The 26,437-nt window shown below is 40.4% G+C and overlaps 2 protein-coding genes across 7 annotated transcripts in view; one reads left to right on the top strand and one right to left on the bottom strand.

The window, feature by feature from the left end:
- Positions 1-1,494, bottom strand: part of LOC139386003 (NADPH--cytochrome P450 reductase-like) — a 42,307-nt gene extending 40,813 nt beyond the window's left edge. The window contains exon 1 of one of the 2 annotated variants that reach the window (XM_071131320.1): positions 1,418-1,494. The gene's annotated coding sequence lies outside the window, so the exon portion shown is untranslated. The remainder of the gene's footprint in view (positions 1-1,417) is intronic. The other variant, XM_071131321.1, reaches the window with a different exon arrangement.
- LOC139386004 (glycerophosphodiester phosphodiesterase domain containing 1) lies at positions 281-25,988 on the top strand. 5 transcript variants are annotated; one of them, XM_071131324.1, is made up of 12 exons: positions 281-586; positions 12,944-13,041; positions 13,958-14,115; positions 14,292-14,334; positions 16,353-16,482; positions 17,070-17,115; positions 17,199-17,320; positions 17,422-17,511; positions 17,738-17,871; positions 24,960-25,025; positions 25,231-25,282; positions 25,368-25,988. In XM_071131324.1, exons 3-12 carry the CDS (start codon positions 13,980-13,982, stop codon positions 25,512-25,514), a joined length of 966 nt encoding a protein of 321 aa, XP_070987425.1. In that variant the 5' UTR covers positions 281-586; positions 12,944-13,041; positions 13,958-13,979; the 3' UTR covers positions 25,515-25,988. The 5 variants fall into 5 exon arrangements, with proteins under 5 accessions (XP_070987425.1, XP_070987428.1, XP_070987426.1 ...); XM_071131325.1 differs by lacking the exon at positions 281-586 and adding an exon at positions 11,059-11,245; XM_071131326.1 differs by lacking the exon at positions 281-586 and adding an exon at positions 11,071-11,258.
- Positions 25,989-26,437: the final 449 nt, after the last annotated feature.

The following is a 26,437-nucleotide window of genomic DNA, read 5'->3' as shown; positions in this document are numbered from 1 at the left end:
TTCAGATACGTGAGGGTAGCCTAACCATTTGGCATGTAGCTAGCTATGCAAACAACATGTGTCATTTAGCTTGCTTCATCAGATATTAGGCTTTTTTTTACGTTTATTATTTTTTTTAAAGCTTGTCAACGGCAAGTCCTCATCCAAGTAAAGTAGTCAGTCAGACTTCTGTCATCACCACTATAGATGGCAAGCAAATCAAACAATATTTGGATATAGCCACCTAACTAACCCTATTGACGTGATCTGTTATTAGGTAGCTAGCCAATTTAATGTGGTCAGTCGAATCATTGTAGCCTAGCTATCATGTCTGTCAGCCGCAATAGTGATGAAACACAAACATGTTGCAAGGGGGATAATGTCAGGCAACGTAACTAGGTAGGCAGGCCTACGTTGGTTGGATAAAAAAGTACTTTAGGTCTACTTATCACTATGTTTAGCCAACTGTACAACGTTTCTACCGGTAGCTTCCAAAGTAAACATCAAGTAACGTTAATAGGAACAGTACATCGGCAAATGCGCCCTTATGCAGTTTGACAGACAGAGCGCACAAAGGGTTGGAAATGAACCTAAACCACATCAACAGGTATAGTTCACTTTTATTTTATATCACTCATATCAAATTTATGGTGGGCAATATTGATAGATATCGTCAGGCTATCCTCAAGTATCTGAAATTGTGATCAATTGATGTTTACTGATCATGAAAAGGATCCAGTTACTTGCTGTATAATCGGACATTTGTCGTTCTGACTATGTTCTTCAAGTGATGATATTACAACCAAATACTGTTAACAATGCCTTAAAAACGGCACGCAGTTTTATTGATAACGACCAATATAACTTGGAATGGAGCTTGACCACGACATTAGCAATCAAATCATACAATTACCAAGTTGGCTGACTCTCCAATGAAAGTGACAAGTGGCAAAGCTGTTAATTAAAAACAGGGTTTGGTATATCAGTAAGTGAACTTGCTTAAACTAAACTATAGAAATTAACATTTAGCTAGAAGCTAACGTTTGCTGTACTTACTGAAAAGTTTGTTTGAAAGGGGCGGCAGGGAAGCCTAGTGGTTAGAGCGTTGGACTAGTAACCGGAAGGTTGCAAGTTCAAATCCCCGAGCTGACAAGGTACAAATCTGTCGTACTGCCCCTGAACAGGCAGTTAACCCTCTTATTGAAAATAATAATTTGTTCTTAACTGACTTGCCTAGTTAAAATAAAAAAATAAATACAATTTCCTTGACAGTTGGCTAGGTTATGTAGCAAGCCTTGTCGTCGAGCTAGCTAAGTTTGAATGAAATTAGCTTTATTACAATCCATTCTAATGACATTAATCCTCAGTGTTGCCAGAGAAACGGCACTTCAGGATATTAAACATTTCAACATAGCTAGACTTTCAGTTAGCTACTTACCTTCCAGTCTTCACAATCAAGAAAAAGCACAACACAATGCAGAAACTTCACGCAATACTGTGAATCTGAGGGACTAAACCAAACCAGTTTACTCAAGGGGTGTAGTACTTCCTACTCAGAGTGGACATACACGTCACGACAGGCTCTGTAGACAAGGTCAGATCACTTGTACAGAAAGACATCAAAGAATTACCCATTCTCTTTGTCTAACAATTCAATGAATTACTTATTCCAAACGATTTTCTTAGTATCTCACTTTGTAAAATACACATTTTAAGAAATGGACTAGTCCATAAAGACGTTACCCAATGACTTAGTAACGGTAATAATAAATCACAGATCACAGTGCAGTGGGCCAGGGGTTAAGGTTATGTATCCACCGAATAGTACAAAGTGTCATATTGAAGGTATCCTCGCATACTGAAAGATTAGTGTGTATTTTGTTTGGTGATAGTACCAAGGACAGATAGTAGTATAGCACAGATCTGAACCCAGTGGTCTAAAGTACTTAAGTAAAAATACTTTAAAGTACTAATTAAGTAGGTTTTTTTAGGTATCTGTTCTTTTACTTTACTATTTATATTTTTGACCAACTTTAACTTCACTACATTCCGAATGAAAATAATGTACTTTTTACTCCTTACATTTTCCCTGACACCCAAAAGTACTCGTTATATTTTGAACTCATAGCAGGAAAGGAAAATTGTCAAATTCACACACTTATCAAGAGAAAATTCCTGGTCATCTATACTACCTCTGATCTGACGGACTGAACACAAATGCTTCATTTGTAAAGATGTCCAAGTGTTGGAGTGCCCCTGGCTCTCTGTAAATAAAAAATAACTTTTGACACTTAAGTATATTTAAACCAAACACTTTTACTCAAGTAGTATTTTACTTGGTGACTATCACCTGAGTCATTTTCTATTAAGATATCTTTACTTTTACTCAAGTAAAAGTGGATATAGCCATCTAGTTTATCCCCTGAAAGTTAGCAAACTAACCATGTTGACATGATCTGTTATTAGCTAGCTAGCCAATTTGATGTGGTCAGTCAAATAGACATGGTCCATCAATCAATCAATGTAGCCTAGCTATCATGTCTGTCAGCCGCAATCATGATTAAACACTTAAAAACAATGTTGAAAGGGGGATAATGTTAGGCAACTTAACTAGGTAGTGTTAGATGAATTTCGTTTTTGTGTTCATTTAACCAATTCAATTAAAACACTCGGTCCATTTCTAAGAATTTGTAAGGTTCTTATTGGCATAAAATGGACAGAGACCATTCACCAAAATTAGCCAATAGCGTTTATTCTCGAGAGCTCTGGTCATAATACCATGTACATTGGTTTATATACCTCACATTTCGTCATAAATGTCCCTCCTCCTCTCAGATACAATGGCAATATAGTTCACAAGCCTTCTCACATTGTCTGCCACCTGTTAAACTATCTACTACAAGCCCAAGGTCTCTCCCCTCCCTGGGTAGGGACAGAATGTCCTGTAAGGAACACAGTATTCCAGCCCGTCTGACGATAGCTTCATTAGTTTCTAACAAGGAACAGAAAGTCCTTGTTCTAATTCTTGACTAAAATTACACACATTATATTCAGTGTTATGATTATAATAAGATTCATACAGTGACATAGTAGTATTCTGTTTAGTTAAAGTTCTACGTTAAATGTGTACATCATTTAGTCATTATTCATAAAAATCCTATAACAGGTAGGTAGGCAGCCCCCCCCACAGTATATAATATATCATTAGGACTGTGTGTATGTGTGTGTTTTCTGGTCTACATCTGTGTGATGTGATCAATCAGTTTATTCCAGTTCAGAATAAAACATATGTATTTTAAGAGCAACAGTTCCAACCTAGACTTTCTATCAACAATAACTTATACAGTAAGACGTACAGTAGGCCATAATTTGTTATCTGTACTGTTACTTAGGGTTGCAAGATCAAAAAGCCTGTGTCTGTTCTATTATACATCTGTGTTATGTGATCAATCAGTTTAGTCCAGTTCAGAATTGTATTTTAAAAGCAACAGTTCCAACGTAGACAGGTATGTAAGAGTGTTGTTAATGGGGAAAAATAAACAAATATATTTATTGTTATTTCATTGTTATTTTTTTGTTGTCTATATTGCATTTTTTTTAGGCATAAGGGCAACAAAATGTACCGATATTTGTGTATAGTTGCATATTTTCCTAAGCTTGGGTCCTAGGAAAACACAGAATTTCTAATTTGGGTCCCAGGCTGAAAAAGTTTAAGAACCCCTGCTTTACAGTCTTGGAGCCGATGCATCCTGAACAGAGAGAGTCCGTTGTAGAGTTGCCAAAACTGCCACACAAAACATCAATTACCAACTTTACACACACATTAAATACACACAAAACAATTAAGTAATACAAAACGCATGCACACACACAAAATCCCAAATGCCAGGTCAATCAAATGTTTAGGGCAGAACTGAGTTCAAATCATTTGAGCACTTGTTTGAGTCTGCCTGAAGTGCCAGATGGGCAGGGTTTGCAGTTTTGGGACTTTATTGGTTTATTAAGCCAGGCAACCTCAAACAGGCACAGATAAATTATTTGAAATTATTGTTTCAAGTTTGACAAAGCATATAATATAACTGAAGATTTACAGTGCCTCCAGAAAGTATTCACACCCCTTGACTTTTTCCACATTTTGTTGTCTTACAGCCTGAATTTAAAATTGATAAAATTAAGATTTTGTGTCACTGGCCTACACACAATACCAAGTTATGGCAAGCCTAAATAAGTTCAGGAGTAAAAATGTGCTTAACAAATCACATAAGCTGCATGGACTTATTCTGTGTTCAATAATAGTGGTTTAGATTATTTATTTATGACTAACCTATCTCTGTACCCCACACACACAATTACCTGTAAGGTATCTCAATCGAGCAGTGAAGGTCAAGCACATATTCAATCACAAAGACCAGGGAGGTTTTTCAATGCCTCGCAAAGAAGGGCACCAATTGGTAGATGTGTATATATTTTTTTTTTATAACCGATGCTGAATATCCTTTTGAGCATGGTGAAGTTCTTAATTAGGCTTTGGAAGGTGTACCAATACACCCATTCACTATAAAGATACAGGCGTCCTTCCTAACTCAGTTGCCGGACAGGAAGGAAACTGCTCAATAATTTCACCATGATTTTTTAAAACAGTTACAGAGTTTAATGGTTGTGATATGAGAAAACAGAGGATGGATCAACAACATTGTAGTTAGTACACAATACTAACATAAATGACAGAGTAAAAAGTAGGAAGTCTGTATATAATACAAATAATCCACAATGTTCATCCTGTATGCAACAAGGCACTGAAGTAATACTGCAAAAAATATGGCTAAGAAATTTACTTTATGTCCTGAATACAAAGTGTTGTTTGTGGCAAGTCCAACACAACACATTGCTGAGTACTTATAACTTCATATTTTCAAGCATGGTGGTGGCTGCATCATGTTATGGGTATGCTTGTCATTGGCAAGGACTAGAGTTTTTAGACAAATAAACAGAATACTTCTAAGGTGTCTGGTTAGACTGTAAACTCTCCTTCCAGACTCACATTAAGCATCTCCAATCCAAAATGTAATCTAGAATCGGCTTCCTATTTTGCAACAAAGCATCCTTCACTCATGCTGCCAAACATACCCTCATAAAACTGACAATCCTACCGATCTTTAACTTTGGCGGTGTCATTTACAAAATAGCCTCCAACACTCTACTCAGCAAATTGGATGCAGTCTATCACAGTGCCATCCGTTTTGTCACCAAAGCCCCATATACTACCCAACACTGTGACCTGTATGCTCTTGTTGGCTGGCCATCGCTTCATATTCCCCACCAAACCCACTGGCTCCAGGTCATCTCCAAGTCTTTGCTAGGTAAAGCCCTGCCTTATCTCAGCTTACTGGTCACCATAGCAGCTCCCACCCGTAGCACACGTTCCAGCAGGTATATTTCACTGGTCACCCCCAAAGCCAATTCCTCCTTTGGCCGCCTTCCCTTCCAGTTCTCTGCTGCCAATGACAGAAACAAATAGCAAAAATCACTGAAGCTGGAGACACATATCTCCCTCACTAACTGAAAGCATCAGCTGTCAGAGCAGCTTACAGATCATTGCACCTGTACATAGCCCATCTGTAAATAGCCAACCCAACTACCTCAGCCCCATATTGTTATTTATTTTTTTGCTCCTTTGCACCCCAGTATCTCTACTTGCACAATCATCTTCTGCACATCTATCACTCCAGTGTTTAATTGCTAAATTGTAATTATTTTGCCACTGTGGTCTATTTATTGCCTTCCCTCCCTAATCTTACCTCATTTGCACACACTGTATATAGACTTTTTAGGTTGTTTTTCGGAGGATGCACAGCTCTCGACCGTCGCCTCTCCTGACTCTGTACAGGAGTTGCAGCAATGGGACAAGACTGTAACTACCAATTAGATACCACGAAAAAGGGTAAAAAAAAAAATTATCAATGAAGGAGAAAAGGAGCAGTAAAACCGTGAGGCACAGCTTGAATTTCTCATATTCATCTTTGTAGGAAAATCTGATGAGGAAGATACATTTTTCTAATCATGAAAAGTCAATCTGTTGCCATCTTCTCCATAAATCTAAATGCCAAGTTTTGAACAAAAACAGCTTGAAAGATGAATTATTATTTGTTGTATATCACCTCCATCTGATGGAGATATTTGGAATAGGACGACAAATCAGTTTATGGTTTTTAATATAAATATACAATTCGCTAAATAAGGTGTACAGTATGTTAATGTTTCTAAGAGTTAACAAATCCATTGTAGTGGAAGATACTTTCTTTGACTGTTTTCTCAGGAGAGTCACACTTACATTGCCCAGAACAAGATTGAGATATAGCCTGTGGTTTGTGAGATATGAATGATAACTGTTTTATTTAACAAGCCATTACCAGTCAAATGTTTGGACACACCTAATAATATAAGGGTTTTCTTTTTTGTACTATTTTCTACATTGTAGAATAATAGTGAAATATGAAATAACTACATGATTCCATATGAGTTATCAAAAAAGTTAAACAAATCAAAATATATTTTATATTTTTCAAAGTAGCCACCCTTTGCCTTGATGACAGCTTTGCACACTCTTGGTATTCTCTCAACCAATATCACCTGGAATGCTTTTCCAACAGGATTGAAGGAGTTCCCACTTGTTGGCTGCTTTTGCTTCACTCTGCGGTCCAAATCATACCAAACCATCTCAATTTGGTTGAGGTCGGGTGATTGTGGAGGCCAGGTCATCTGATGCAGCACTCCATCACTCTCCTTCTTGGTCAAATAGCCCTTACACAGCCTGGAGGTGCGTTTTGGGCCGTTGTCCTGTTGAAAAACAAATGATAGTCCCGCAAACCAGATGGGATGGCGTGTCGCTTCAGAATCCTGTGGTAGCCATGCTGGTTAACTGTGCCTTGAATTCTAAATAAATCATAGTGACACCAGCAAAGAACCCCCACAACATCACGCCTCCTCCTCCCTGCGTCACAGTGGAAACCACACATGCAGAGATCATCCATTCACCGACTCTGCGTCTCAGACACGGCGGTTGGAACCAAAAATCTACAATTTGGATTCATCAGACCAAAGGATCGATTTCCACCAGTCTAATGTCCATTGCTCGTATTTCTTGGCCCAAGCAAGTGTCATCTTCTTATTGGTGTCCTTTAGTAGTGGTTTCTTTGCAGCAATTCGACCATGAAGGCCTGTTCATGCAGTCTCCTCTGAACAGTTGATGTTGAGATGGGTTTATTACTTGAACTCTAAAGCATTTATTTGGGTTGCAATTTCTGAGGCTGGTAACTCTAATGAACTTGCAGCAGAGGTAACTATGGGTCTTCCATTCCTGTGGCAGTCCTCATGAGAGCCAGTTTCATCATAGCGCTTGATGGCTTTTGCGACTGCACATAAAGAAACTTTGAAAGTTCTTGAAATGTTCCGAATTGACTGACCTTCATGTCTGAAAGTATTGATGCATGGTTGTTTCTCTTTTCTTTTTTGTGCTGTTCCTGACATAATATGGAGTTTTACCAAATAGGACTATCTTCTGTATACCACCCCTACCTTGTCACAACACAACTGATTGGCTCAAACGCATTAAGGAAAGAAATTCCACAAATTAACTTTTAAAAACGCACACCTGTTAATTGAAATGCATTCCAGGTGACCACCTCATGAAGCTGGCTGAGAGAATGCCAAGAGTGTGCAAAGCTGTCATCAAGGCAAAGGGTTGCTACTTTGAAGAATCTTAAATATAAATATATTTTGATTTGTTTTACACTATTTGGTTACCACACCATATTTGTTACAATGTAGAAATAGAGTAAAAAAAAAAAAAAAACTTGAATGAGTAGGTGTGTACAAACTTTTGACTGGTACTGTATGTAAATCATCAGAATAGGAAAACAGCCAACGACTCTTTCAAATGTCCCTCCTCTAAGACCTGGGAAATAATGTTTTTAATGTAGTGACACTCATACGCATTTTTCTTTGGAAGGAAAGCCTGTTTCAAAGAAAGTGTTGGGTCTTGCTTTAATGTGCTCCTTGATTTCATCCAAGGTTTTTACATCGTCCTCTGTCAGTGTCTCCGTATTGCATCTGTTGATGAATGATGGAGAGGGCCTTGAAAAACTGTGTTAGGGTGCATGAAACCTTTTAGAGAAAGAGAGCGAAGGTGTGTGTGTGAGCGCGTGCATGCATGTGCACTAGCTTACTTCTTCACTAGCTGAGACATGTCCTTCAGCCTTCTCCGCTGGCGGGCGATAGAGGAAGAGCAATTGCTCTGCAGCTTTGAAACTTAATCTATTTTCTTCTAGCTGGTGGCTCTCCTGGTAACGAAATGTTAAATGTCATCATATCAACATTCAAGACACTGACAATGTATAGCCCATTAAAATCTATTTCAATTATTCTTCCTTTTTGACAAAGCACTGTGATTACTGTATGTACAGTGCATTTGGAAAGTATTCAGACCCCTTCAGTACATTTTTTAAAAATTATGTTACAGCCTTATTCAATACTCCATAAGGACAAAGTAAAAACCAGGTTTCAGAAATTGTTGCTAATTTATCATTTTTTTTAAAAATGACATAAGTATTCAGACCCTTTGCTATGAGACTCAAAATTGAGCTCCGGTGCATCCTGTTTCTATTGATCATCCTTCAGATGTTTCTACAACTTGATTGGAGTCCACCTGTGGTAAATTAAATTGATTGGACATAATTTGGAAAGGCACATACTTGTCTATATAAGGTCCCAGTGTTGACAGTGCATGTCAGAGCAAAAACCAAGCCACGAGGCCGAAGGAATTGTGTCCAGGCACAGATCTGGGGAAGGGTACCAAAACATTTCTGCAGCATTGAAGGTCCCCAAACGCTATTGGCGTTTCAATTGGTGACGTCACTTGCTCTGAGACCTTGAAGTAGTGGTTCCCCTTGCTCTGCAAGGGCCGCAGCTTTTTTGGAGCGATGGGTAACGATGCTTCGAGGATGACTGTTGACGTGTGCAGAGCGTCCCTGGTTCGCGCCCAGGTCGGGGCGAGGGGACAGACGTAAAGTCTATACTGTTACATAAGCAAGAGAGGGAGAAGGGCCTTGGTCAGGGAGGTGACCAAGAACCCGATGGTCACGCTGACAGAGCACCAGAGTTCCTCTGTGGAGATGGGAGAACCTTCCCGAAGGACAACCATCTCCGCAGCAATCCACCAATCAGGCCTTTACGGTAGAGTGGCCAGGCGGAAGGCACCTGAAGGACTGGCAGACCTTCAGGAAACCAGATGTTCTGGTCTGATGAAACCAAGATTGAACTCTTTGGCCTAAATGCCAAGCATCACGTCTGGAGGAAACCTGGCAAAATCCCTACGATGAGGCATGGTGGTGGCAGCATCATGCTGTGGGGATGTTTTTCAGCGGCAGGGACTTGGAGACTAGTCAGGATCGAGGGAAAGATGAACAGAGCAAAGTACAGAGATATCCTTGATGAAAAACTGCTCCAGAGCAATCAGATTATTATTATTTGACCCTGCTGGTCAAAGAAGCTGGACATCATTGTTTCCACAGTCAAAAATGTTTTTGGGGTTCCAAGACTTTACGGCAGAAGCATTGCAAGGACTACTGTCACCAGAAAATGTCCTGCCCTCACAGGATTCTTCTAAGCCCGTGTAAGGACCTGATTAGAATTTTAACAGAAAGGCAAGTTGATTTAGCTTAGTTTAACTTTCTTTTTGATAGTTTGTACGATAGTTTGTATTTTTTTACCATGCTTTATTTACTTTTTGTCACAACAGGGGGCGTAATGCACATCCGATTGTTGTGAAAGTCATTATACGTGAGAATAAGAATATTTTGGTGTGGCCAATCAGCGACATTGCAATAATGATCATGAGTATGTGGGCTACAAAGTATCAGCTGTGTGCAAAGGAGAACGACAGATGGATGGAGTGGCAGTAGAGATGGCGTCCTTCAAGGAGGCAAGAAAGAGATTGCTGCGAAAAAGGGGAATATTTTCATAAGGAGTCATTTAATTGGATTTCGGAGGAGGAAATTAGGGAAAAAGAGAGGAAGAATAGGTTGAAGAGAATGAGGGAGGCAAAGGTTGAGTCTGAATCTGTTGGAGATGACGGAATAGAGAGGAAGTGTGTTGAAGATGTTTGGGGTCAAGTGTAACAGAGTGAGCCCTACGCCACACCAAGTTCTGGAGGTGAAATGGAAGTGAATGAGGACGAGGTAACTGAGGTGTGGTGAAGAGCTCAGAGCCTGAATCTGTCATCAATGGACATGATAAAGAGGAATCTGGTCCAGTGGGAGTGACATTTTTGTGGTTTCAGGGTGGGTGGGAAAGGAGTTGGGTGCAGTTGAATCAGTGAAGGTAACCGGTAGTGGACTTATGATATTTGTTTGTGTTTCCTCTGCCCAGAGGGAGCGGGTGCTCCGTGTCACGCAACTTGGGTCAAGATCTGTTTCTTGCTTTGCGCTTAGGAATAGGGCACCATTTAATGAAGTGATTCATGGGGTAGTGTTAAGTGTGGAGGTGGAACAATTGAAGTTGAATATGCCTGGTGTTTGTGACGCCTGCCATTTGGTACGGTGCAGACCCGGTGGTGAGTGTGGTGAAACGGAATCATGGTCAGTCCTTTTTAGTTTTGAGTCTGAGTCTTTACCCGACAAAGTTATGTTAAAATATATCAGTTATCCTGTTAGAGCTTAGTGTTCCAAATCCACTGTGGCGTTTCAGGTGCAATGTTTATGGTCATGTCGCAGCAGCGTGTTGGAGGGAGATTCCAAGATGTGGGATGTGTGCAGGAAGGCATGGGACAGAAGATTATGTAGAAGAAAGTATGAAGTTGAGTGGTGGTGTCCTGTCCTCCCTGGCCATTGGCATGATGCAGGAGCAGATAGGGTCAAAGTAGTGGAATGGGTGTATTTTTTTTATACGTATTTTTTGTTTATTTCTTTCCTTTTCCCCCTTTGTATCACAAAGTATACTGATTTATATTATAGTCCAGTTGGGGGCGGTAATGTAACAATTGGATGTCAACCGTCATTAAATCCCTAAGAAGAAGAAGATTGCAGATGCAGCTAGACGGTGGACCGTGGATGGAAGAGCACGCTTGTTTGAAATGGAAAAGCATCGTGGTAGCTTTTTATAAAGAAGACGTCAAGACGAAGCAGCTGCACTGTTGAGTGTTACATCCCGAGGGGTTCGTGCTGATTGTACGGAGATTGTGACAGTCGGTTAAATGGCGTCCCTTGAGAAGGCAAGAACAAGATGTATGTCAGAAGTGCACTATTATCATAAGTAGACGTATACTTGGAATACGGAGGAGGAATGGAGAGGAAAAGGGAGGCAGAGGAGGTCTAAGAGAAAGAGAGGGAGGAAGAGGGTGAGCTTGAATCGGTAAAAAAAAAAAAGCGGAAAAAATGGAAATCTGTTTTAAAGAAGAATGATAGGAAGTGTAAGCAGAGTGAGCTGAAGACGGGAGGAGAAATGGTATGTGTGGTGAAGTTCTCGGGGCCGGAGGCTTGCACTGAGGTTCAGGATAAAGATGAGTGTGACAGGAGTAAAGCTTTAGGAAAAAGTGGACCCTTGCCTTTTTTGCTGATTCATTTGTGGTTTCAGTGTGGGTGAAAACAGAGTTTGGTGCTGGGGAATCGGTGAGGGTAATTAGAAGTGGTCTTGTGATAATTGTTTGTTTCTGATGGTCAAAGAGAGAAAGCCGCTCTGCGTCAAATGACATTTTTTGCTCTCAAGAAAAGTACACCATTGTAAGGAGTTATTACTGGGGGTAGCAGTAAAAGTTGACCAAATGAAGAGGAAGATTCCTGCTGTTTGTGATGCTTGTCGTTTAGTGCGATGCAGACAGGGTTGCGTGAGTGGTGAAACAGGAGTCTGTTCTGTTCTTTTGAGTTTTGATGTCGAGTCTTTGCCGACAAAGTGATGTTAGGATATATAAGTTATCCTGTACAAGTTTTTGTGCCAAATACATTATGTTCTTACAGGGGTCAAGCTTATGGGCATGTGGCTGCAATGTGTAGTGGCGAGGTTCCTCGGTGTTAAGTGAGCAGAAAGGCACGAGACAAAGAAATGTGTAGCATTGGGGAAAGTAGGGGTATGTGTTAATTGTAGGGGTGCCCACGGGGCTGGGGATCAGACATATCCCGTGCGAGAGAGGCAGGTTGAGGTTTCCAGGGTCAGAGTAGTGCAGAAGTTGTCATGCTGAGGCAGAAGAAGACGAGTCAAGGGGTAGGGATCCCGAGAGGAGTGGTGTGAGTAGTAGATCTGTACCAGTACAGAGGGATAGGCCAACAAGTGATATGTTTCAGTAAGATTGTATTTTTAGCATTTATAGCAATGGTTATCAACTGTTCTGCGGGAATGGAACATAAGTCGCAGAAAATTGAGGTTATGGTGGCAGCTGCAAAGAGGTATTTGGGTGTGCCAGACTTGACATCAGAAGAGTTACAGGGTGTGTTAAGTGGTGGTGTCCCATCCTTTCAGGTTGTTGGACTTAGGTAGTACTAAATAGTGGAGTAGGGTGGTGTTTTTACTTTTTGTTTATGTGTTAGTGTAGTGTTCCATGTAAAAAAATAAAAATATATATTTTTAAAGTATTTAACTAGCCTTATTTACAATGACGGCCAAACCCTAACCCAATTGTGCGCCGCCCTATGGGACTCCCAATCACGGCCGGTTGTGATACAGCCTGGATTCAAACCAGGGTCTGTAGAGACGCCTCTAGCGCTGAGATGCAGTGCCCTTAGACCGCTGCGCTACTCGGGAGCTCTGTTTACTGATTTTTTTTTTCTTCAAGAAAAGTATAAGGGAGTTGTACTCCAGTCTAGTAGGTGGCGGTAATGCCACATTTAGTGAATGCCAACCTCCGTTAAACCTCATCAAATAAGAAGATTTATGCCATCTGTCGTTGAAGTAAAGATTGTTCTGTCTGTGGTTGCAGTTGTAATAGCGTTCAGCAGACAGGACTTGCATAAACCTTGGCGTTTACCGGGCAGAAGTTTCCACATATCCAGAAGAAAAGTTCGTTTGTTGTCAAAGGTAAAATGCAATTTGTTGGCTCACACTACTGTAGCTAAACACATTCACTAACGTTTTAGCCCATCTACACGGACGGTATCTGTCATTCAATTGCTAGCTATTTGTCATCATTATTGTATCTTCATGTACAGCATGTACTGTACTGTGCCGTAAAGCTAGCTCATGATTATGACTCAGTTCTATTCAATTATGTATATAAATCGTTGGTTCCATTGCATTACACAAAGGCAGCTTCTGTAGGGGGTGATTTTGTTAAGAGCCCCGACGCTCGGTCTGAACATTATTAACGCATCGCTTGCGGTATGGTTTTGGAAGCATAAGGACCTTTTTCATATCGACGAGAAATGCTTTTTGAAAAAAACAAAAGGTTAAATTGACACACCTTTTTTATATGGTTAGGGTTCCAACATCGCCATATTTCCTTGTTACGGAAACAGACGGAAGACCGAGTGAACTGACATAACCTGTGCTAATTAGTTAGCTATCTGCGTCTCCGAACACCTGTGTGTAAAACGGAAGACAGACGCAAACAACGTGTTGTCACTGAAAAAAAACTGTCGGCTGCAAATGTATTGAAACCGGTTAAAACATTCTACATTAAGTGTTTTTTGCATTTATTACATTATTTTGATGTGATATGAAAGGAATTTGTTTCTAGAACTGTACCGCAGTTGAGATTCGATTCACTTTTAGATGGAGTATTTGGGTGCTTTGGCTTCCAAACAGAACATGTAAGGAAGGTCCTTGGACTAAGCAGTAACAGGCAACTTTAGTCCAATTTTGGGCTACTGTACAGCAGTATGAACGTGTACATTTTTAAAAATGTAATCCGACCTACTTATTAAAGCTGAATCATGGTGACTTATCAGTATTTGCTAGTATAGCTATGCTTGACCAAACATGTTGCCTTTCCCAGTTGAGCTAAAGGAGAATCAGAGATGTGTGCTGCTGTCTACGTGTTGTCTACGGTGATGGGGTATGTGCTCACCTCTGCCTTGTTATTGAAATGCCCAACACTTCTGCATCGGCGGAAAAGAGAGCCATTCCTGAGCAGACACATATCCCATCGTGGAGGTGAGTGTTGCTGGAATCTTGCTTCATCCATACATAACACATCCATGAAACTGGAACTACCAAAAGGCAGTGTTGTACCTCAAGACATCTCGCTAACTTGGCTCACACCAACTTCGTTTCGGGCGTTCGGGCACCTCTAATTTATTAACTTCTTTCTGTCATGTCTGTATTTGCAGGGGCAGGTGAAAACCTGGAGAACACCATGGCAGCTTTCAAGCAGTGAGTCAAGTCCATATCCTCCCATTGACTCGTGCTGCGTCATGCTTAACATAGCCTAATCCTCCTGTGTTGGCCTAAATATCCAGACTAACAGCAAGCAATGCCATAAGCAGATAACACATGGAACATAGTTGATGGTAAACCTACATTCTCTATGGAGGAAGTAGGCAGATGGGATTGGATGTCCTTATGGTTAAAATATAATTCTGCTGAATGTACTATTCAGCTTGCCAAAAGGACTCATATCAAGTTTGTTTTATTGCTAGTAGAGGATGATTGTGTGATAGTAGTCTAGACTCAAAAGTATAAATCATGTCATGTCGGTGTGCTGGAGTGCTTTATCATGTACTGTGTGTGGCTGTTGCAACTGACAGATCAGACCATATTTTGCCATAATAACATGACACCAACAATGTTCAATTAGGAGCAGTAGCGGTTCATGGTTAAAATCATTGAGAAAAAAAATATGTTGGCAATTGCGTTGTTTGCTCTATAACCTGTTAGTTCATATGCCATGCGACCGGTCACAGTGCATTCGGAAAATATTCAGACCCCCATGACCTTTTCCACATTTTGTTACGTTACAGCCTTATTCTAAAATGGATTAAATCGTTTCCCCCCTCAATCTACACACAATACCCCATAATGACAAAGCAAAAACAGGTTTAGACATTTTTGCAAATGTATAAAAAAAAAACTGAAATCACATTTTCACAAGTATTCAGACCCTTTACTCAGTACTTCGTTGACGCAACTTTGGCAGCAATTACAGCCTCAAGTCTTCTTGGGTATGATGCTACAAGCTTAGCACACTTGTATTTGTGTAGTTTCTCCCATTCTCTGCAGATCCTCAAGCTCTGTCAGGTTGGATGGGGAGTGTTGCTGCACAGCTATATTCATATATTATACTCTGGGTTTGAATACTTGTCTAAATAAGTTCAGTTTTTTATTTGTAATACATTTCCAAACGTTTCTTAAAAACCTGTTTGCTTTGTCATTATTGGCTATTAATTGAAAATCAGTTAATCAGTACTCTTATTTTTGTTTTCCTAGGTTACCTGGCTAAAATGTTGCTCGCTTGCCTAACTTCCTTCATGGGCAACGATGAGCAAGTTAGTAAACGTTAGCCTACTACGTCTAGCTACATATTGAACTTCCATCCTCTCAAGGGCCAGGTGCACAATGTATAAATTAATGGTTATATCAGAATTGCCATTTATAATAATTGGCCTGTATGTTGAATTAAGTAAAACCACAAGTCCAAATCCCTATCTCCATCCATGGCTAATTTGAGAAAGGGATGAGTTTAGCTAGCCACCGGAGGGCAGAGACAAATGTAAAAATTCAAGTTTTTTATCAATGGCGTTTTGCTTTTGATGTGATTGGTGTGAATTCAAATCCAAACTGGCTTTCCTTGACACTTATTTTTGGTGCATCAGGACCATTCACAATTTAGCTCAATGCTGATTTTTTTTGATATTTTAACTTTTATTTTTTATCAAGGGAGGCCAAATGCTTGCTGGCTTCCCTTGTGTTCAATGCTACGGGCGGCAACAATGTCGTGACCATACAGCATCAGATAGATGGGCTACACATACAGAGGGGCAAAGTTTCGCTCGCTCGGATGCCTTGTCCGGTGAGATGCATTGAAGGAAAATTATGAAACACAGAGACGAAATATGCATTATTACTTATTTTGGTAAATGCACACCACTTTGAAGTGTGGGTAACCGAGTTGAATTGGTTAGCTTCACTCCTTAGCTTGAAATGCCAACATCTTTGCCATCGACTTGCTAGCGTTGCGGTGGTGTAGTTGGCTATGGCATTGTCAAGAGGGTGGTCGTGTGTTTGCAAGACAGGACGCACAATAAATCCCAATAAGGGAGGAAGATGTAATGGACATCAACGCTGCTTGCTGAACAGTACGTGTGTGTACCCTGTCTAGATTTGTTGATGCTATCCTCAACTTACTGCTGGTTGGGTATATGTGTGTGATTGTCTCCTTTACATGTGTCCAGTGCAGTGGACCTTGGCACTGACATGCTGGACTGTCACATGACCAAGGACGAGCAGGTGGTCGTGTCACACGATGCCAACCTGGAGAGGTCGACTGGCATCAGTGCCTACATCTCTGACGTGGCCTACGCCGTGAGTATCGCAAGGTTGGCTTCTCAACAGCCATATAAAAAATATACGTACTTTACCTAGGCCTCATTGAGGCAAGTGGTCCGTAAGGCCTCCAAGGTCCCTACCTTTCTTCCTGTCTTGGGCTATTTTAGACGCCACTTTCCAGGTCTTGAACTCTGCTTTCATGTAATTCTACTTCCAAGTCTTTTGTTGCATTTATCTCCCTGTTAGAATAGGTCCTGTCAAAAGTTTAATCAGACTTTTGACTAAAGAATAAATCTCAAGGGATTAGTGTCACGATACCAGTATCGCAATAATACGACACCAGATTTTCCTTGGCAAGAAAGAGTACATGAGGCAGAATAAACTCTATGGTCCTTTTTTATAGCCTACTTTTATAAAAAATATTGTGTGCTGTAGCTTGCAAAATAAACATGTGACTCTGGGTGACATCATAAGGCTGTTTTTTCCAACATTAGAAGTGTTTTCCTCAAATAATTAAGTCTGCTTCATGTTTTGTTTCTTTTTCTTCCTTACTTCCTGGTATTGTGACAACACAAAAAGGGATATGCATGATAAAATGTGTGTAATATGTTTGTTTTCTACAGGATCTGCCTCCTTACCTGTGCAAGCTTGGTGTGACTTTCCAGAGAGGTGAATATCACTGTTTGTATGTAGTACATGCTGCTTTGGCAGGTGTGGATGTGTTCTTAATGTTTCCCTGTGTGTGTCTACAGAATGCGTCTGTGAGGGAGGGGAGGACAAACACATTCCTCTCCTCAGGGATGTGTTTGAGGCTTTCCCTAAGACCCCTGTCAACATTGACATCAAGGTCAACAATGACACCCTTATCAAGAAGGTGTGGCCTGGGGTTAGACATTTCAGGAAAGAAGTGGGTGCTTTGAGTGTGTTATGGGGTAAGTGTTCTCATTGTGGGTTGTGAACTTGTTTGTTCTGCAGGTCTCAGAGCTGGTTGTGAAGTATGACAGAGAACACATCACTGTTTGGGGCAACTCTAGCAACCAGATTGTGCAGAAGTGTTACAAGGAGGTATCTAATGGCTCATTTCCTTGTATAATGATATAATCTGTTTATGCTTGAAAATATTTACCTTGATCAACACAAAATTGGAAATTATATTTACATGTTTTTATGATGGGTGTTTGGGAAGAACCTTTTTAGCAAGTAGGAGGACCGAGTTCTTTGTCATACTAGGATAGCTGGATTGTGGACTTAGTTTTTATCACCACCTTGTACTTTCCTGTCTGTGTTGTAGAACCCTCGTATCCCAGTGCTGTTCAGCATGCGCAGGGTTCTAATGCTGGTGGGTCTCTTCTACACCGGCCTCCTGCCATTTGTGCCCCTCAAAGAGCAGTTCCTGGAGATCCCCATGCCCTCCATCGTCACTAAGTATGCAACACCCAGAGACACACACACACACACACCCACTTAACTTAGCTTAGGCCATAATTTTACATGTAACACCTATCCTCCTTGGTTCTAGTGTTTGTATGACATGTTTTACTTGACATTATGAGGCATGTCTTACCTTGCTTCAAAGTAGCCTAGCCAAAATTCAACTATAGAAATGTAGAGGCAATTATTTTATAAAGATTTCTTCATTTTTAATTGTAATTTTATTTTACCAATTAGGTTGACTGAGAACACGTTCTCATTTACAGCAACGACCTGGGGTTATAGTTACAGGAGAGAGGAGGGGGGATGAATGAGCCAATGTCTGTTTTAAGTGCCTTGCTAAAGATCGACGTAAAGAAATCCACAGGGGCTGGTTCACTTGACCTCTTCTTACTACAGCCTCCTGCCACACTCATTGTTGAATCTTTTAACTTGACAATTGCTCCTGGTGTTATCCCTAAGGTTTTGAAAGCGGCACATGTCCTCCCGCTACATAAAGGCAGGGAGGTCCTTCTGATTTAGGTAATTACTGTCCAATCTCCAAGTTATCTTGCCTAGCCAAAGTATTAGAATCTCTGACCCACTCCCAGCTAATAATAACTCTATTCTAAATATGCACCAATGTTGTTTTAGATCTGGACATGGCACTGTTTCAGTTACTATGGTAACTGAAGTGTGCAAAGCTGTCAAGGCAAAGGGTGGCTTTTTGAAGAATCTCAAATATAAAATATATTTTGATTTGTTTGACACTTTTTTGTGTTTTTTTGTTGTTACTACATGATCCCATATGTGTTATTTCATAGTTTTGGTGTCTTCACTATTATTCTCCAAAGTAGAAAATAGTAAGAAATATGGAAAAACCCTTGAAGGAGTAGGTGTTCTAAAACTTTTGACCGGTAGTGTATGTTCTGTAATTCATGGACATTTTTCTCAGATGGGCTACATATTGACTCATTGGATGTACAGTGGGGAAAAAAAGTATTTAGTCAGCCACCAATTGTGCAAGTTCTCCCACTTAAAAAGATGAGAGGCCTGTAATTTTCATCATAGGTACACTTCAACTATGACAGACAAAATGAGGAAAACAATTCAGAAAATCACATTGTAGGATTTTGAATTAATTTATTTGCAAATTAGGGCGGAAAATAAGTATTTGGTCAATAACAAAAGTTTATCTCAATACTTTGTTATATACCCTTTGTTGGCAATGACAGAGGTCAAACGTTTTCTGTAAGTCTTCACAAGGTTTTCACACACTGTTGCTGGTATTTTGGCCCATTCTTCCATGCAGATCTCATCTAGAGCAGTGATATTTTGGGGCTGTTGCTGGGCAACAAGGACTTTCAACTCCCTCCAAAGATTTTCTATGGGGTTGAGATCTTGAGACTGGCTAGGACACTCCAGGACCTTGAAATGCTTCTTACGAAGCCACTCCTTCGTTACCCGGGCGGTGTGTTGGGGATCATTGTCAAGCTGAAAGACCTAGCCACGTTTCATCTTCAATGCCCTTGCTGATGGAAGGAGGTTTTCACTCAAAATCTGACTATACATGGCCCCATTCATTCTTTCCTTTACACGGATCAGTCGTCCTGGTCCCTTTGCAGAAAAACAGCCCCAAAGCATGATGTTTCCACCCCATGCTTCACAGTAGGTATGGTGTTCTTTGGATGCAACTCAGCATTCTTTGTCCTCCAAACACAACGAGTTGAGTTTTTACCAAGAAGTTCTATTTTGGTTTCATCTGACCATATGACATTCTCCCAATCTTCTTCTGGATCATCCAAATGCTCTCTAGCAAACTTCAGACGGACCTGGACATGTACTGGCTTAAGCAGGGGGACACGTCTGGCACTGCAGGATTTGAGTCCCTGGCTGCGTAGTGTGTTACTGATGGTAGGCTTTGTTACTTTGGTTCCAGCTCTCTGCAGGTCATTCACTAGGTCCCCCGTGTGGTTTTGGGATTTTTGCTCACCGTTCTTGTGATCATTTTGACCCCACGGGGTGAGATATTGCGTGGAGCCCCAGATCGAGGGAGATCAGTGGTCTTATGTCTTCCATTTCCTAATAATTGCTCCCACAGTTGATTTCTTCAAACCAAGCTGCTTACCTATTGCAGATTCAGTCTTCCCAGCCTGGTGCAGGTCTACAATTTTGTTTCTGGTGTCCTTTGACAGCTCTTTGGTCTTGGCCATAGTGGAGTTTGGAGTGTGACTGTTTGAGGTTGTGGACAGGTGTCTTTTAAGTTCAAACAGGTGCCATTAATACAGGTAACCAGTGGAGGACAGAGGAGCCTCTAAAAGAAAAAGCTACAGGTCTGTGAGAGCCAGAAATCTTGGTTGTTTGTAGGTGACCAAATACTTATTTTCCACAATAATTTGCAAATAAATTCATTAAAAATCCTACAATGCGATTTTTTTTTCTCATTTTGTCTGTCATAGTTGAAGTGTACCTATGATGAAAATGACAGGCCTCATCTTTTTAAGTGGGAGAACTTGCACTATTGGTGGCTGACTAAATACTTTTTTGCCCCACTGTATCTCTCATCGAGTGGGTTCCTGCCTATAAATATCTTAACATTTTGATTGATAAAGATCTAATGTTTTAACAACTTTAGAAGCTAAGATTTAACGTGGACTTCTTGTAGACAAACTCAGCAAGAAAAAGAAGGGTCCTGAAAAAGGGACATTATCTTTCAAAGATAAATCGTAAAAATCTAACTTCACAGATTGCAAAGGGTTTAAACACTGTTTCCCATGCTTGTTCAATGAACCCTAAACAATGAATGAACATGCACCTGTGGAACGGTCGTTAAGACACTAACAGCTTACAGACGGTAGGCAATTAAGGTCACAGCTACAAAAACTTAGGACACTAAAGAGGCCTTTCTACTGACTCTGAAAAACACCAAAAGAAAGATGCCCAGGGTCCCTGCTCATCTGTGTGAATGTGCCTTAGGCATGCTCCAAGGAGGCATGAGGACTGCAGATGTGGCCAGGGCAATAAATTGCAATGTCCGTACTGTGAGACGCCTAAGACGGAGACAAATATTGTGCAGTCCATGAGGAGGAGATACACTGCAGTACTTAATGCAGCTGGTGGCCACACCAGATACTGAATGTTACTTTTGATTTTGACACCCCCCCCCCCCCCCCCCCCCCCAACCACTGTTCAGGGACACATTATTCCATTTCTGTTAGTCACATGTCTGTGGAACTTGTTCAGTTTGTCTCAGTTGTTGAATCTTATGTTCATACAAAAATTTACACATGTTAAGTTTGCTGAAAATAAATGTAGTTGACAGTGAGGTTTCTTTTTTTGCTGAGTTTAGAGCTTGCCGGTCCATTAACCGCAGGAAGCACATTCTACAGTCAACTTTCCTGACAGTTCTTTACTATGGTGACACCATTTACCAGAATGCAGCAGCCACTACTTTTAAACCTTTGGATGCCTTCTACCATATCGTCCTTTGCTTTATTACAGGTGACAGTTTTAAGACTCATCACTGCATCAGAAGGTCGGCTGGACCTCAGTCCTGTCGATCACTTCGTTACCCCCTTGTTGTTTGCAAAGCTCTGCTTCAAAAGCTTCCAGCATACCTCACTTCACTGTTAAAATGTACTGAACAGAAATATAAACGCAACATGCAACAATTTCAAAGATTTTACTGAGTTACAGTTCGGTCAATTTAAATAAATGTGGCCCTAATCTATGGATTTCACATGCCTGGGAAAACAGATATGCGTCCGTTAGTCACATAACTTTTTTTTTAAAACGTAGGACTGTGTATCAGAAAACCAGTAGTGTGACCACCATTTGACTCATGAAGCTCGACACATCTCCTTCGCATGGAGTAGATCAGGCTGATTGTAGCTTGTGGAATGTTGTCCCTTTCCTCTTCAGTGGCTGTGCGTAGTTGCTGGATATTGGCGGGAACTGGAACACGCTGTTGAGCCAGAGCATCCCAAACATGCTCAATATGTGACATGTCTGAGTATGCAGGCCATGGAAGAACTGGGACATTTTCAGCTTCCAGGAATTCTGTACAGATCCTTGCGCCACGGGGCTGTGCATTATCGTGCTGAAACAACATGCGGTGATGGCGGAGGAAGACTGGCACAACAATGGGCCTTTGGAACTCGTTACTGTATCTCTGTGCATTCAATTTGCCATCGATTTCAATTGTGTTCGTTGTCCGTAGCTTATGTCTGCCCTACTATTGCCCCATGGCGGCCGTGGGGTTAGTCTGCAAACTGCTCGTACACACGACGCCAAACATGTGGTCTGTGGTTGTGAGGCCGGTTGTACGTACTGCCAAATTCTATAAAACAACGTTGGAGGCGGCTTATGGTAGAGAAATGAACTTTCAATTCTCGGAAAACAGCTCTGGTGGGCATTCCTGTAGTCAGCATGCCAATTGCACACACCCCCTCAACTTGAGACATCTGTGGTATTGTGTTGTGACAAAACTGCACATTTTAGTGACCTTTTTATTGTCCCCAGCACAAGGTGTACCTGTGTAATGATCATGCTTCTTGAAATGCCACACCTGTCCCGTTGATGGATTATCTTGGCAAAGGAGAAATGCTCTCTACCAGGGAGGTAAACAAAAAATTTTCACTACATTTTAGAGAAATAAGCTTTTTGTACATATGGAAAATATCTGGGATCTTTTGTTTCACCTCATGAAACATGTGACCCACACTTTACATGTCGTGTTTAAAACCCCACAAAGTGTTGTATATCCGCCTTTAGTTTTAATGCACCACAGTTACGGAATGATTTACAAAACAAATTACACCTGGTGCCGATAGGGCAGTTTAAAACTGTTCACTGAACTGTGCAATTGATTAATCAAACTTGTAATAACCTGATGTAATGTATTTATAGCTGTCTTGTTTTTTATAATATTTGTCTTCAGGGCACCATTTGTAAATGAGACACTGGTCTCAATTGGATTCCCCTAAATAAATAAAAGTAAATAAAATATGCCCATAAATAGCATTTCTATCCTCTTCTATTGGTTTTCATATCAATATTCGATATCCGGAAGTCAATGGCACAATCCTAGTCATATTATCAATCCATCAGGGTTGTTGCATCTTTAGATTCCCCTTCTTTCTAATTTTCTAGCAGATTTTCATATTTTTCACATACTGTATGAAACCTGTCTGCTTTTTAGAATCTGTGTCCCTGCGACTTGCATTTCGGATAATGATTGAAAATGTAAAAACACATTGGCTACTTTAATTACAGGAGTTGCATGTTCGATATTAGAAACTGGGTTGTTCGAGCCCTGAATGCTGATTGGCTGAACGCCGTGGTATGTCAGACTGCGTTGCGTCATGCTTAAGAACAGCCCTTAGCTGTGGTATATTGGCCATATACCACACCCCCTCGGGCCTTACTGCTTAAATATAGTTTTTTGGCTGTGAGACGATATGCTTGCTATTGTTGTATGTTTCAATTATGCTCACAATGAAACATTTCTTCTGTGTATGCATGCGTAGTATTTAAGGCTGTCACGTAATTTTACTGTTTGGAACTAATTTAACTGTTTGTTAACTGGTTAAGGAGGGTCGGCTAAAAATATAAATTTGCATACCTAACAAACCATTTTTTTTATTTTTTTTACCTGTTTTATATAAAAAAAAATGTTTTGCTCTTTCGATTTATTAGAACATGTAAACACTTCAAATACACAGAACTCCGATAATTATTATAATATTTTTATCTCCACGTGCTATCACGAGCAGCAGGAGCCTCCCTCTTAGGCTTGAGTGAAAGTGAGTTCGAAAAGTGTTTACAAATACCAACTTTATGTCCGAACTCGGAATCAAATAGGCTTCCACCAAAAATGATATGGTCACTGTTTTCAAACGTTTATTTTAACTTTCTGCATTTTTCCCATCAGGCAACTTGATTATCAGATGTCTGTAAACAGGATTATTAGGGAAGTTGTTGTTCTTGCAAGGCATGCAAATGTTTTAACCACTACTATATTAAGCTGTCATTTTACAATCATAAATGTAATCAATGATTTTAACCAGTAGATATTTAGTCAAGTATCTTATTGTAAGATAAGTGGCGCCCTACCTCCCCTCACAATACCCTCATGTTGTCAGACTCCATGAGGGTATTGTGAGGGGAGGTAGACTGTTTTATCTGCTACCGCACGACAAGCGGTACCGGAGCGCTAAGTCTAGTACCAAAAGGCTCCTAAACAGCTATTACCCCCAAGCCGTAAGATGACTGAACAATTACTCAAATGGCCACCGGGCTATTTACATTAACCCCCCCCTTCCCATTTGTTTTGTACACTGCTGCTACTCGCTGTTTATCTATGCATTGTCACTTCACCCCTACCTACATGTACAAATTTACCTCGACTAACCTGCACATTGACTCGCTATCGGTACCCCCCTGTATGTAGCCTTGTTATTGTTACTTTTTTTTGTTTTTGGTAAATATTTTCCTAACTCTTTCTTGAACTGCACTGTTGGTTAATAGCTTGTAAGTAAACATTTCATGGTAAGGTCTACACTTGTTGTATTTGGTGCATGTGACAAAGTGAGATTAGTTCTCTATTCACTCGCTCTCCTCCCTCTCAATCTCTTGTTATCAGGAACCACAGGTTGCTGTTTGAAAGTTGATCTCTGGGCACAATTTAAATGATTCGAATAACATGCCTGTTTGTTCTCTGGATTATAAATACTTTCCAATTTGGAAGTAAGCCCAACAGCAGGGATCATATGGATTAATAATAAATGCCTTTCCATTTAAAGCAGCTGAATTTGGACGTAAACAGAGGTTGAAGCCACTGTGGTTTGTTATAAGCTAGCCATTTTTATTTTTGTTCACCTTTTCAAAGGGATATTGTGAGATTCTGTAAATTTTTCATCTTACCCAGAGTCAGATGAACTCATGGATAGTGCAGGTGTACCTGTAGACTCCAAGTCATTGTGCTAATGCTAGTTAGCATTGGCTCGCAAAACCTCTATCCTTTAAAAGAGGATTGATCTGTTTTAAGTGTGCTTTTGAATCCTTTATTTTCACTTATGTATTGCCTGTATTTGATTCCACAGACATCTTATGAGGGATCCTGATAAGATGACCAGGAGTCAGCATGTCATCACCTGGCTGGCAGATACGTAAGTCTAATAGTCTGAGATTACTGTACCTTCCACTTGGAACAACTGCTCCATTGCACCCTTCAGAAGGAGCTCACATAGCATTACATTTACTTCTGATCAGTGGTTCAGTACTTCTGATCAGTGGTTGGCTGTGGTCCAGTACAGGTGATATGTATCATAAATGATGAGGTTCATTAATCAGGGTCTAACCTTTCTCATGCAGCCTGCTGATGAGAAGAGCTCTGTTCAATCACCTAACAGCAAGGGGAATACAAGTAAGGCCATTCTGACAACTGCTATCGTTTGCTTTTTATCACAGTCACGTTGTATAATATGTGCTCTTATTTTTTTACATTTCAGGTTTATGTCTGGGTGCTGAACGACGAGAAGGACTTTAAGAGAGCTTTTGACCTGGGAGCCACAGGGGTCATGACCGACTTCCCCACAAAGCTGAGGGACTTCATGGAGAAGAATGGCACTGCTATATCACTAAATAAACTAGACTGAATGATCTGCCGAAGTTGCCACTTCCCCACCACTAAAGCCAACTGACCTGTCAAACTATCTCCAGACTCCATGTAGATACAGTATTGTTTGAACACCAGCACAGGCAGCTAAGATTGTTTGGCCTTTGTCCTGCATGTCAACTGGGCAATAAGCCTTTTTAGTGTATCTACTTTTACAGTAAGGTTTTGTTGTTCGATTTAATTTAACATGGTCAGTTCAGATGTTAATTGTAGTTGAGGGATATTTGATCAATAAGTGGTTCAATATTCAAGTGTGTTTTGTATTTTGCTGTTTGACAGATAATGCACACATCTGTCTTATTCAAGACTTTGTGCTATAATGCCAACTCCATTGCTCATAGTTGAGCCTAACATGGCATGACAATGAGTGAAAAGGAGTTGGCATGATAGCACAAAGACTGGCATTACAATTAGTCTTGAATTTATGTAATAGTAAAGTGATAAATTATAAGTATTTTAAGTGTTTTATATTTAATTTTTAAATTTAAATATTGATTGGAAAATTGTATTGAAATATGAAATGCATTTGAAGTTTGGTCGTGCTGTAAAGACAACTTTCCAGAAAAATGCATAGATTTGTATAAAACACGGGAAAGGGATAGATGTTAGAACAGAATGAAGCCATAGACATGGAAAATGTATGACAATTGACAAGTCAGTTTTAGAATGATTAAAGTGATTTTTCTGGACGTTTTGTATAATTTCAGCTAGTTTTTGACAAGCTGTCACGAGCCAAAACACAACCTCATTTGCAACCTCATTGGACTGTACTGTACTGTACTGACCCCGCCTCCCACTTTAAGCTTGCAACCTCATTGGGCGTCATTCCACCTGCCAATTAACATTGTCCATTATGTCTAATTGTTGCAGGAAAATTTACATAGATGGGATGGAGAAGCGGGG

Source organism: Oncorhynchus clarkii, chromosome 27, assembly GCF_045791955.1.
Source record: "Oncorhynchus clarkii lewisi isolate Uvic-CL-2024 chromosome 27, UVic_Ocla_1.0, whole genome shotgun sequence".
NCBI lineage: Eukaryota > Metazoa > Chordata > Actinopteri > Salmoniformes > Salmonidae > Oncorhynchus > Oncorhynchus clarkii.
The sequence above is the reverse complement of the archived record's forward strand: the minus strand, read 5'-3'. Positions and strand labels throughout refer to the sequence as shown.